The 13,011-nt window shown below is 46.8% G+C and overlaps 1 protein-coding gene across 3 annotated transcripts in view; it reads left to right on the forward strand.

The window, feature by feature from the left end:
* PDE8A (phosphodiesterase 8A) overlaps nt 1–7,480 on the forward strand; it is a 148,005-nt gene extending 140,525 nt beyond the window's left edge. For 2 of the 3 annotated variants that reach the window (XM_048481819.1, XM_048481820.1), the window contains 3 exons: nt 1,728–1,895; nt 5,794–5,923; nt 6,401–7,480. In XM_048481819.1, the coding sequence (XP_048337776.1) occupies nt 1,728–1,895; nt 5,794–5,923; nt 6,401–6,507 (405 nt within the window). In that variant the 3' untranslated portion in view covers nt 6,508–7,480. The remainder of the gene's footprint in view (nt 1–1,727; nt 1,896–5,793; nt 5,924–6,400) is intronic. The other variant, XR_007243243.1, reaches the window with a different exon arrangement.
* The last annotated feature ends 5,531 nt before the right edge of the window (nt 7,481–13,011 follow it).

The following is a 13,011-nucleotide window of genomic DNA, read 5'->3' on the forward strand; positions in this document are numbered from 1 at the left end:
AAAATGTCGGGGTTTGCCAGAATACACATTTTGCTTCTCCCAGCAAGCAACTTGGGCCCGTTTCGAGTTGATTTTGTTATGGGTGAACGATTCTCTTCCCCCCCACCAAAGAAGGCACTTTTTCTGCATGTAATTAAAATAAGTGGATGATGCTGAAAGAGGGGAAAAATCTGGGAAGCTGGAAGAGCTTCCGTTTACTCTGTCTCTCCCTTAATGCGTTGTTTATTTTCGTGTAGTGAATTTTAGGGCTTCCTCCAAACCAGTTGCCCTTTGTAAAGGCCTGTGCAGGAGGGGGCCCCTCTATTTTGTGCTTTTGCACAAAGGCCTTCTTTGAGCTACCCTTGAATTCTTTCCATTTTATTCAGAGAGGAACTGGAGCTGGCCCAAGGATTTTGAAGTCAGTGAAAACAAGAACTGAAGCACCCACCCCCTTTTTGTGTGTGTTGTCGGTCATCCCGGCGGTTGGTCCTCGACAAACAATGGGAATCCCATTGAGACACCGATTGGAAATGTGATCAAATGGGGATGCTGAGGGTGGGACAAATTGAGGCCAGAATCATTCCCAGAGATTGGAGTGGGACGTTACGATGCAGAGCAGAGGAAGACCAGCTGTAGAATCATAGAGTTGGAAGAGACCAGAAGGGACATCCAGTCCAACCCCCTGCAATGCAGGAACACACAATCAAAGCACCCCTGACAGATGGCCATCCAGCCTCTCTTTAAAAACCTCCAAAGACGGAGACTCCATCACGCTCTGAGGGAGTGCATTCTACTGTCGAATAGCCCTGAGTGTCAGGAAGTTTTTCCTGATGTTTAGGTGGAATCTCCTTTCCTTCACCTTGAACCCATGACTCCTGGTCCTGGTTTCTGGATCAGCAGAAAACAAGCTTGCTCCTTCACCAACTTGAGATCCCTTTAAATATCCAAACATGGCTATCATGTCATCTCTTGATTGTCTTCTTTTCACCAAACTAAACATCCCCAGCTCCCTAAGTCTCTCCTTTTAGGGCATGGATTCCAGACCTTTTACCATTTTGGTTGCCCTCCTTTGGCCCGTTCCAACTTGTCAATATCCTTCTAGGCCAGTGATGGCGAACCTATGGCATGGGTGCCAGAGGTGGCACTCGGAGCCCTCTCTGTGGGCATGCGCACACAGAGTTCATCATGTGGGGGGCGGAAAATCACCCCCACACACACACATCTACACTGACCTGTGCCACTGATCACAACATGCGTGCACCGTGGTGAGCAGGGAAGACTCAGCTGGCGGGCCTTGTGCCTGTCCTCCAGGTGGCTGCTGCCGAGGCGCCAGAGGGAGGCAGAGAGATGCTAGAGGCACAGGCCGGTCTTGGCGTGGGACTTGCTGGAGGCTAGAGCAGGCTGGCCCTGTAGCGGGTGTGTAAGGGTGGCGAAAGAGGCCAACCATTTTCTAAACCAAAACCTCAGCATACAGGTTAAATTGCCGGGTTGGCACTTTACGATAAATAAGTGGGGTTTGGGTTGCGATTTGGGCACTCAGTCTCAAAAAGGTTCGCCATCACTGCTCTAGGCAAAAGATCTAGTAAAATGTGGGTATAGATCACTTCCAGCTGGTGATGAATTGGTATATTGAGATAAACAGTACAGAACTCTGTATAATTTTGCAGGTATGTGTGTACATGTAAATGTGCTTGATGTGCACGCATTGGTTATGATAATAACATTTTTACAATTTTTCACACCATCAGAGTACGAGCAGTGAAGGCGAATCCATCAAAAATGTCCTCACGTCTCCCGAAAACCGAATCCTGATTAAGCGGATGCTGATTAAGTGCGCCGATATTTCTAATCCATGTCGGCCTCTGGAGCAGTGCATCGAGTGGGCCGGTCGCATCTCTGAGGAATATTTTGCACAGGTAGGTACTATTGGAGACAGTGGGAGAAATTTCCACCCAACTTTTGATATTTGATTTTCTTAGGAGGAAAAAGCAGGGGGGAGGGAAGATGGCAGCGGCAGTCCTCCCCCATCCACATCTTAAGGATGAGAGTGGGGAACAAGAATGGGAAAGCACATACTGGGGCTTTCCCCACTGACAGAGTTGAACTGGTTTCTACCTAGGTTCGCCTCAGTGAATCCCCACTGCCACAAAGCTCAACATTGTTTTGTCTCACCCCAATAGAGACTTCGCGACATCCTTGTCGCGGTGCATGAACTACACTTTTCTGCGGGAACAAGGTCGATGCAGCGAGAGCGAAGTGGGGAAGCATCGAAAGCGCCACCTCATCGTTCAACCAATCGAGCAGCTTTTGTGGCATCATGAAGCAGGAGATGCGTCGTGAGCGAAGCGCGCGTAACTATAAACTTCTGTAAAACTGTAAAAAAAAAAAAAGCAGCTCCTGTTTCCCGCCATAACACAAGCCAATCATGATCGAGGAAGCGAAACAGAGCACCAAGATGATCCTGTCCCTTAGCTCGGTTCCAGGGGCCAACTCAGTTGCTGTGGGGACAGCCTGGAATCGCCCTCCACTGAAGGGAACCGAGTCGACCTTAGCTCCCTTCTGTAGTGGGGAAAGCCCCACTGCTGACTTCTTTGTCATTCCTTCTTCAAGGAACTCAGGCAGGTGTGCACAAACTGACTCCATCTCAGTTAGGCTAAGGCTCCTTCCGCACTTGCAGAATAACGCACTTTCAATCCACTTTCACAATTGTTTGCAAGTGGGTTTTGCTATTTCGCCCAGTAAAATCCAGCTGCAAAGTGCATTGAAAGTGGATTGAAAGTGCAGAATCCTGCATGTGCGGAAGGGGCAAGAGAGACAGAGAGAGAACTTAACCTAGCAGTATCCCGTTAGTTTCCAGAGTGTGTCAGGTTTTTCCATCCTGCTCAGCATCCCCCACTGGCTAGCAAAGGTTTATTTATTTGGTTTTTATCTCGGCCATCCTCCTCCTTGTCATTTTATCCTCGCAGCATCTCACTCAGATCGAATGAGAAGGGGTGACTGGAAGAGGGTCGCCCAGTGAGCAAAATAAGGATTATCCCAATGCTATAATCATTGGCTACTGTTGTAATCCTGTTGGGACCAAGCTGGGGCAATGGCAGCCTGTGCTCAAATCCAAACACGGGGTGCGCACTCCACCCAGGAGTCCCTTAGGTCAGATGTTGGAGCTTCATCTGGGGCCAGAACAAGAGGTAGAAAAGGGCTGCTGGCACTTCTCTGTCAACTAGCCAAAGACAGGAGGCTGGCAGCAGATTTTGGATGCATAATGCTGGACCCTAGCCCAGAGGCGTATCTAGGAAAAATGGAGCCCAGAGACAAAAATCTGAATTTTCCAGATGCTCTGGGTCTACCGCTCAGAGCCCAGGTCTACTGCCTGGGGCTTGTGCCAGCGTCCAGGTCTACTGGGGGGGGGGGGTGTTGTGCCAGTGTCCAGGTCTACTGGGGGGGGGGGGGTTGTGCCAGCATCCAGGTCTACTGCCGGGGGGGGGGGGTGTTGGCTCACACCAGTGTCCAGGTCTACTGCCTGGGGCTTGTGCCAGCATCCAGGTCTACTGCCGGGGGGGGGGGGGGTTGTTCTAGTGCCCAGGTCTACTGCGGGGGGGGGGGGGGCCCTCGTGCCAGTGTCCAGGTCTACTGCCGGGGGGGGCTCGTGCCAGTGTCCAGGTCTACTGCCGGGGGGGGCTCATGCCAGTGTCTAGGTCTACTGCTCTGGGGGGGTGTTGTTCTAGTGTCCAGGTCTACTGCCGGGGGGGGGGGGCTCGTGCCAGTGTCCAGGTCTACTGCCGGGGCCCCGGGGGGGGGGTGGCGTGTGCCAGTGTCCAGGTCTACTGCCTGGGGGGGGGGGGGGCTCACGCCGGTGTCCAGGTCTACTGTCTGGGGCTTGTGCCGGCGTCCCGGTCTACTGCCCAGGGCTTGTGCCAGCATCGAGGTCTACTGCCGGGGGGGGGTTGTTGTTCTAGTGCCCAGGTCTACTGCCGGGGGGGGGCTCGTGCCAGTGTCCAGGTCTACTGTCGGGGGGGGGGCTCACGCCAGTGTCTAGGTCTACTGCTCTGGGGGGGTGTTGTTCTAGTGTCCAGGTCTACTGCCGGGGGGGGGGGGGGGGCGCGTGCCAGGGTCCAGGTCTACTGCCGGGGGGGGGGGCTCACGCCGGTGTCCAGGTCTACTGTCTGGGGCTCGTGCCGGCGTCCCGGTCTACTGCCCAGGGCTTGTGCCGGCGTCCCGGTCTACTGCATGGGCCTCGTGCCGGCGTCCAGGTCTGCTGCATGGGCTTGTGCCAGCGTCCAGGTCTACTGCCTGAAGCTCGAGCCGATGTCCAGGTCTACTGTCTGATGTTGGTGCCGGTGCCCAGTTTATACGTGCCCGGGGACATGGATTACCCCATGTCCCCATAAGCAGTATGCCCCTGCCCTAGCCTCAGGAGAGCCATATCAATGGCTAAGTTTAATGTTCTGTCCTCTGTGCTGCTATATGGCAGATTGAAACAAATGGAGGGTGCGAAGAGATTCTGCTCCTGTAAATCAAATCAACTGGAAAATTTAGCCCATTCCCTCTTCCACTGCACTAAATATGAGGGGATTGGGGGGAAATATGCAAATGCTCTTCTCTTGAACTGTGACAGGATATCAGACGCTGACAAGCTCTTATACTTGCTAAATAATTCTGACCCTGTCGTTTGTGAATTGGTGGCCAAGTTTTTTCTAGAAATTATATATCCTAAAGGATAGCTCTGCTCTTTTACATTTTGCTCTGTTATTAAGAGATTCACTATTATTATTTTCTTTGGGGATTGTTTTAAATTTGTTTTTTTGTATCCTACCTGTATCGTCCTATATGCTTGGTTGTTGTTGACCGGAGGCTGGGATTCTCATAGCCATACCAGGCCTGACCCATTCAGTGATGGTAGCTGACAATGAGTAGCTTCAAGTCAGTCGCTTTATGGTTCAAATTGCAGAATCCCTTTCACATCTGAACAGTTGTCTCTGTTGTCTTTTTCAAAGCCAAGCCAAGTACTCTGTCCACTGTACCAGTGACTACTTGCATTTATTTTCCAAAATTAATATTCTGCCTTTCTGGCCTCATAATGGGTTACCAAGGTGACTATCATACAAACTAGTGATCTTTGGTAGTATTTTCACTTTGGGCAGTGGTGGGATCCAAAAATTTTAGTAACAGGTTCCCATGGTGGTGGGATTCAAACAGTGGCGTAGCGCCAATGGGGCTGGGCGTGGCACGACGGGGGCGTGGCCGGGCATTCCGGGGGTGGGGCATTCCTGGGCGGGGCTGTGGCAAGGATGCAGCCGCTGTGCCAGTTCTTCGGCGGGAAACGAATGCACGCAGGCGCAGGCTGCCACGCACGCCAGTGCACCTCCTGCTAGACTGCTTCAAGTTCTGCACGCTACTGCTGAGAGGAGGAGCATAACTAAGGCAAAAATCACGTGGCAAAATGACCAATTAGTAACCCCCTCTCGGCACACACAAATAATTAGTAACCTACTCTCGGGAACCTGTGAGAACCTGCTGGATCCCACCTCTGACTTTGGGTATACCCAAATGCACACCCCTGTTTGCCATTCCGTATGGCAGTCAGACATGACTCCTGACAACATGGATTTATCTCCTATTCTGTCTTAATGTTGTTTTGCTGATTATTTACTTTGCAAAAGTCAGACACTTGACTTGAGCCTGCTTTTTTACCTGCCTCTCTGAACAACGACTTTTGACACGTAGCTCTGCAGATTAATAATTGCTGAACTTAACAAATAAATGAGTGCGTTAACGCGAAGATACAAGACAGTTCTGACATTGTTTTCTTTGCAGACCGATGAAGAGAAAAGGCAAAATTTGCCCGTGGTGATGCCTGTTTTCGACAGGAATACTTGCAGTATCCCCAAATCTCAAATATCGTTCATTGATTATTTCATCACCGACATGTTTGATGCTTGGGACGGTAAGCAGTTTCTTAGCAAGTATCCTCTTGTGACGGCTCAGCACTCAGTGTATCAAAAGGTCTGACTCTTTCTGGGGTTAATGAGGCCAGGTTGCCTCTTTATTCTAGGAGAACTGGTAACCTTTGGATTCATTCCAGTTCAATAACCCTCTTAGCCCAGTGACAAGTTAATACCAAACAGGATTGTCTTATAAGTAAACCTCAGTTGCTTATGGTGAACTGAATAACCACACTTTGATGATGCGTTTTCAGTTTTGGAACTGTTTTCAGGGTTGTTATTGTTGTTTTACTGCACTCGACATGCAATTTTCTGCCTTGACACTGGCCAGACTAATTTTATCAGGGGTCATGTAGAACTTTGAGTGGTACCAGTTAAAATCTGAAACCGTCACCCTCCTGTCTTGTTTGTGGCATGTACTTTCAAATCCCACCTGCCCATTGCCCTGGCATTTCAACAGCTTATTTTCTTCTCTTTAGCATTTGCAGACCTGCCAAATTTGATGCAACACCTGGACAACAACTTCAAATACTGGAAGGGGCTGGATGACAGGAAGCTACGGACTCTTCGGCCCCCTCTTGAATAGCCATTACCCCCTCCACGACACACCCACAACCAAATACATACTTTTGCTCACCTGGAAAAATATAAGCCTCCGAGTCCAGATTTGATGGTGCGTTTTCAGATTGATTTGGTTCTCTTCAGTATTACAGTAAGGCCTGCCCGTACACATCTTGGGGAGACTTTGGTGTTCGAGAAAGCCCTTGAGATTATCAGTAAGCACCTGGTCACTGCCATATCGAGACTTGGTATCTAGTAAAGCTTTTCAAGTTTAATTACACTGGATTGCTGCAGTGCCTATACTGGAGAGGGTTGATGAGCAAATCTTTTTTTCCTCTTTTTCTCTCATCCCCCCCCCCCCCGGCATTCTCTTTGTGTCAGAATGTGAAGTTTGAAGATAGCCTCCTCTGAAAGTCTGAACAAGAGACGGTGAAAATCCCGTGTCGACGGCAGATGCGTGCGTAACGATTACAAGTGTGCTTTTTAAACGAGCACTCGAAAGTTACGTCAAACTATCCAATATTTGACACTTTTTGTGAAGGAGGTTTTTTTTTTGATCTTCTGAAAAACGGACCTATCTTTTTTAATATCACAGAAGGTGCGAAATCATTCACTACTGAGAGCAAGGTCTCTTAAAAGAAATTTCGTAGCAAATGTTGACAAAACAACAAGCCAGCCCAACCCTGTGCATTTTTTTTTTGGAAGTTGATTGTTAGGCCTCTATGATTAAAATGTGTTTTATTTATTTTGTCAGATGTTTAATATTTTCTATGAATTTATAAAAAAAAAGACTTTAAAAGCCAAAGCCAACTTTAGACGCATTACAGACTTACATGATTCATACTCGTTATGCATTTAATTGACGTACAAAAACCTTTTATTTTCATAATGCAAAACACCGTACAAATGAGGGGAGGACACATTTTTATTGCACTGTAAGGATAGATGCATATGTTGAAATATTGTCCAATTCTATGTTAATTAAAGTAAGTTTTTTTTTAAAAAAACAACAACCAAGGATCTCATTGTAGAGGCCAAAAAAAATTTCAAATAAAACAGATATATCATATGAGCAGTGACAGGATTAGATTCTGATCCTAACCTCTCTGGCTTTGATGTAAATCAGTGACTCCACTCAGACTTTGAAGTTAATGGAAGTCCATCACTCCGCATGTAGTGGACTTTGCTTACTGTTCTACAGGAGTCATGGGTTCAAGGTGAAGGAAATTAAATTCCACCTAAACATCAGGAAAAACTTCCCGACAGTCAGGGCTGTTCAACAGTGGAATGCACTTCCTCGGAGTGTGGTGGAGTCGCCTTCTTTGGAAGTTTTTAAAGAGAGGCTGGATGGCCATCTGTCAAGAGTGCTTTGATTACGTGTTCCTGCATTGATGGCCCTTGGGGTTTCTTCCAACTCTATGATTCTATGATTTTCTTCTGCGAAGAAAAATGCTCTGCGCATTGATACTTTTGTGGCGCATGGCTCAAAGAGAATGGGAAAGCTTGCAGATCTAGATACATCACGGATAGCATGGCCCCAGTCCAGAAAAGTGCAAGGAGAAGGGTTGCCAACTTCAGATGGAAGAACTCCTAGAGTTATGGGGAATAGAGCATGGGGTGGACGGGGACCTCAGTGAGGTATAATTTCATACAGTCCACCGTCCAAAGCAGACGTTTCCTTCATGGGAACTAATCTCTGTAGGCTGGAGTTCTAGGAGATTTCCAGGAGAACCTCATTCACGGCTGTGGGGTTCCCCTCACCCCGTTGTTGCATTCTTATGAGGGTTTCAGCATAGAGCTCAACATTGCCCTCTTCCCTCACCCTTCTCTGTTCACCATTGGCTATGCGAGCACAGCAACGGGCCAGTCATCACTAGGAATGGGAGATCTGTGTATACCACTGCAAACAATCCAAATGGTGGGGTGTTGTGGGTTTTCCGGGTTGTATGGCCGTGTTCCGGTAGTGTTCGCCTGCATCTGTGGCTGGCATCTTCAGAGGATCTGATGGTAGTAAAGCAAGTGGAGCATGTGTACCTGTGAAATGTCCAGGGTGGGAGAAAGAATCATTTGCATTGGTTAACAAGTGTGATTTGCATGTGTTGAGTGGAATCCAGATGTTCCTCCCCTCCCCAGAGCTCCCCCATTGGCAGATTCTGCCCCACAAGTAGTTCATAGTCTGAAGCCCTGGGGATGAAAGGCTTTGGCAGGCCAGTTGAAGAGGATGAAGGAAATAAGGACTCCCGTGAAGCTGATGCCGGTCCATTTCCACAGCTGCACGTGCAAAGGAACAGATTGTGCCGTATTTGGACGGCAATTTTTCTTTTAGGTTCTTCCTCAGAGGAGAAGAAAACATTTTAAAATAGGGGCCGGGGAAGCCTGACTTATTCATGTATGGTGGAATGCAGACTATATTTATTTGTCTCTGCTCTGGGTTGTGCAGTTTTCTGACCAACGAGATCTACGTGATTGATCTTCTGTCCATTGCTCTTGAGAAGCAGGAGATGCTGATATTTTAGTCACGACAACATCCAAAGAACCGTTGGGATGGGATTGAAGTTGGTTGTGTTGGCAGCTGTGACTATCGGTTTTCCAAGGATAGTGTTGTTTCTGCGTTCTGCTTTTCTCCAGAATGGCATGATGGATGACCCTCATCCCAGGAGACTCATTTAGCCAGCATGGTGTAGTGGCTCTGAGCAGGTGGATTCTAATCTGGAGAACTGGGTTCGATTCCCCACTCCTCCACCTGAGTGGCAGAGACTTATCGGATAAACCAGATGTGTTTTTGCACTCCTACATTTCTGCTGACTGATCTTGGGCTGGTTACAGTTCTTCAGAACTCTCTCAGCCCCACCTACCTCACCAGGTGTCTGTTGTGGGGAGAGGAAGGGAAAGGAGCTTGTAGGCCACTTTGAGTCTACTTACAGGAGAGAATGGTGGGATATAAATCCAAACTCTTCTTCTTCTTGGTTCTGAGCATCTCCAGCACCTGCTGTTCTTGGCAAGTCTTAGGACTGACCAAAGTGCTTGGTCTCCAATGCTCCCCCTTGGTAAATGCACCCCCTTGGTAAATAGTGTCTGTGGAAGACCATGATTTGGATTTGTGTCACAGGACAGGGGAGGGCTAAAATCCAGTGTACCCTCAAAAGGAATTAATCTGAGTTTCTGTTCTACAGAGAAAAGCTCCATAGAAACCTTGCAAATAAACCGAGTAAGGTTACAAGCCTGAAAACTTTTGGTTTGTTTTCAGTAATCTCCTTGCCTGCACATGTAATACAAGCACTTTGTGCATGATGATGACCTGAATTTTTTTAAAAAAACTATTTTCTAATTTGCAGTAGCTCCAGGGATCAAATAGGTTCCCCTCCAACCATTTCAGATTGGAAAAATGCCGATGGACATACTTCTGTCCTGATCCAAATCAAACTCCTTTGTGGTCTGTCCATTAAGAAGTTGGGTCCCAATTCATTTTCATCCTTTTATCCTTTTCTTAAGAGTAAGCATGGTGTAGTGGTTAAGAGCAGGTGTACTCTAATCTGGAGAACCGGGTTTGATTCCCCGCTCTGTCACTTGAGTTGTGGAGGCTTATCTGGTGAACTAGATTAGCTTGTGCACTCCAACACACGCCAGCTGGGTGACCTTGGGCTAGTCACAGTTCTTTGGAGCTCTCTCAGCCCCACCCACCTCACAGGGTGTTGGTTGTGAGGGGGGAAGGGAAAGGAGTTTGTAAGCCCCTTTGAGTCTCCTTACAGGAGAGAAAGGGAGGATATAAATCCAACTCTTCTTAAAATTTCATAACAAATGCATGTTTTGCCTTATTTTATATAGTGTTTCTTACTGAGCAATCTGTGGTCCACCTGAAAATGGTAAGAACTTCAAATATTTCATGATCAACAGTGTTTTATTGTCTATGGGCACAATCTGTAGGGAATGCTTCGTGCGTAAGTTTCACCGAAGTGAATGGCAACCCTTCATCTGTTTGTTTAGCGCAGCTCTTGTTAATCAATTTTAATGAGGCGTGTGCCAGGAAAAAAAGAAAAGAAACATTTAAAAAAAACCTTTCCCAAGTGAAATGTATCTTTATGTGCTCCCCCCATGCCCCACCCCGTTTCTCTCTGTGGTTTTGAAGGAAAGAGCAGCAGCAACACAAACTTTTAAATTCTACATGTTTGTAGAGGTTCCATACCTTCGGAATGTGAATGAAATATTCCTAGCAAACTGCAGAAAATAATTCCTTTTTTAAAAAACTGCATTTTGAGAAGAGTTAAAACTTTCGCCAGAGTTGCTGTAAGCATTTCCCTATATTTATTTTTAAGTTACACACTTTTCCATAGATGTGAGAAATTAAAAAAAAAAACAAAGAAAACTTTTATTTTTAAAATAAACCCTGGAGGCTTTCTGGTTTTTTTTTGTTTTTTTTTTTTGTTCTCAGGTGGCTGTGTGTCCCTTCACACCTACCCTGGCTTGACTTTTTATACCGCCAGGGGAGGGCGGCATGAAAATCTAATGATAGATAGATAGATAGATGGATGGATGGATGGATGGATGGATGGAGGGAGGGAGGCAGGGAGGCAGGGAGGCAGGCAGGCAGGCAGGCAGGCAGGCAGGCAGGCAGGCAGGGAGGGAGGGAGGTCTCCTTAACCCTTGTTCCTTGAACAAAATACACAGGAAATCGGCCAGGATTGCATCAGCATGTGAGCATATTGTGAGAGAGCTGAATTTCTGTCTCCCTAGACAGTTACATATATTAGTAGTGCTAACATGCAAATGCTTTCACAGGGGCACTGAAACGTTATGCGTGCCTATCCGATGGTGTTTTCCTGCTCCATGTCCTTCCCATCCCTTGGCTGGGGCAAACTCCCAGGAACAGAAACAAATGTATTTATTTACTTCATTTTTAATCTGCTTTTCTCCCTGAGACTTACAGTGGAGTACATGGTGTAAATGCAATCAGATAGCATGAGAGATGTATTAAACATTGCAACAGCCCTAGAATTATAAAAATTGGAGACAGTGCAAAAGACTATCAGAGGTACGTCAAACAGTGCAGAAAATGAAATTAAAAATTATAAAACAATACAGTAGCGGATCTGGCTGCCTGGAATACTGGGCTTTATGGATTTTTTATCTGGTCAAGTGAAGCCATTCTTAATACGGGTGTTTCAGGGCACAACTGTGTATTAAGAAAAGAAAGGTTAGCTACTGCTGGAAATAGAGGTTTCCCTCCCCTAAGGTTGGACAAACCTTGTCCAATGACATTAATCATTTTCCTTCCCTCTTGTCAGTGATAGCCAGCGATAGTGTGTAGCACAATATCGTAATGTTAGGTCAGTGGGGTAAGTTGTACTTCTGCAGAGAAGTAGAAACCTTTTATAGGGCTACCATTTTCAGAGGCAATCCTGTGGAGGGTTTTTTTTCGTATTATCTAATTCTACCTTTGTCTTCTATAGATGATCATCATCTGGAGTGTTCGCTGGCTGACTTTTGTGATGACCACCAAGCCAGCTCCCCAGTGGTGGGATCCAAAAATTTTAGTAACAGGTTCCCATGGTGGTGGGATTCAAACAGTGGCGTAGCGCCAATGGGGCTGGGCGGGGCATGACGGGGGTGTGGCCGGGCATTCTGGGAGCGGGGCAATAATAATTTCTCTGTTACTGTAAAAAACTCTTACTGTAAAAAAAAGTTCCTAATTTCCAGTTGGTATCCCATAATTTAAACTCATTATGGCAAGTCCTATCGTCTACTGCCAACAGAAACAACTACTTCTCCTCTAATTGACTGCCTGTCAAATACTTAATACTTTCAAATACTTAATTTTGTTTCTAAAAATCAAAAGAAGGATACTTTCCTTAAACAAGGAACTTCACCATATTACTAAAACATGTTCTTAAAACAGCCCAACAGGGAGAATGATCCCGTTTTCTACCTTCGCTAACCAGCCACATAGGAAACAACAGGACTTCATGATTTTTGGACCTAATAGAATTTCTAACGGAAAAGCAGACCCAATTAGTAACTCCCTCTCGGCACACACAAATAATTAGTAACCCACTCTCGGGAACTGGTGAGAACCTGCTGGATCCCACCTCTGCAGCTCTCCCCAAGTCTTCATGTGGGCTGCGCAGAGGACTAATCAGTTCACCTTTCTGTCAATTGCAAATAACTACTTTATTACCCCAACTGGTGTTTACAAACAAGTATATACAAAAACCATGCAACCATTATGCAGTGCGAAACTCCTTATAAAGAGGGTGTGATAGCGCTCTATGGCATCGTCTCCTCATCATCTGAGTGTGTCGGTTGCTCTTCTCAACCCTTGAGATGTCTTCTTCCTGCTGAGCCTTTCAGCAAAACTGAGCCCTGGTAGCAAAAGACTTCTGGCAAGCCGCTCTTTCTAGGCCGCTGTCTGTAAACGCTCCCAGTTCTTTTAACACCAGCTACAGCACGAGACAAGCCTCTACTCTACCAAAATACAACTCCCAGGATTTCTGGGGCTTTTTTCCCCTATTGGACAGTATCCATTTTGGAGACA

This window comes from Sphaerodactylus townsendi, linkage group LG17 (assembly GCF_021028975.2).
Source record: "Sphaerodactylus townsendi isolate TG3544 linkage group LG17, MPM_Stown_v2.3, whole genome shotgun sequence".
NCBI lineage: Eukaryota > Metazoa > Chordata > Lepidosauria > Squamata > Sphaerodactylidae > Sphaerodactylus > Sphaerodactylus townsendi.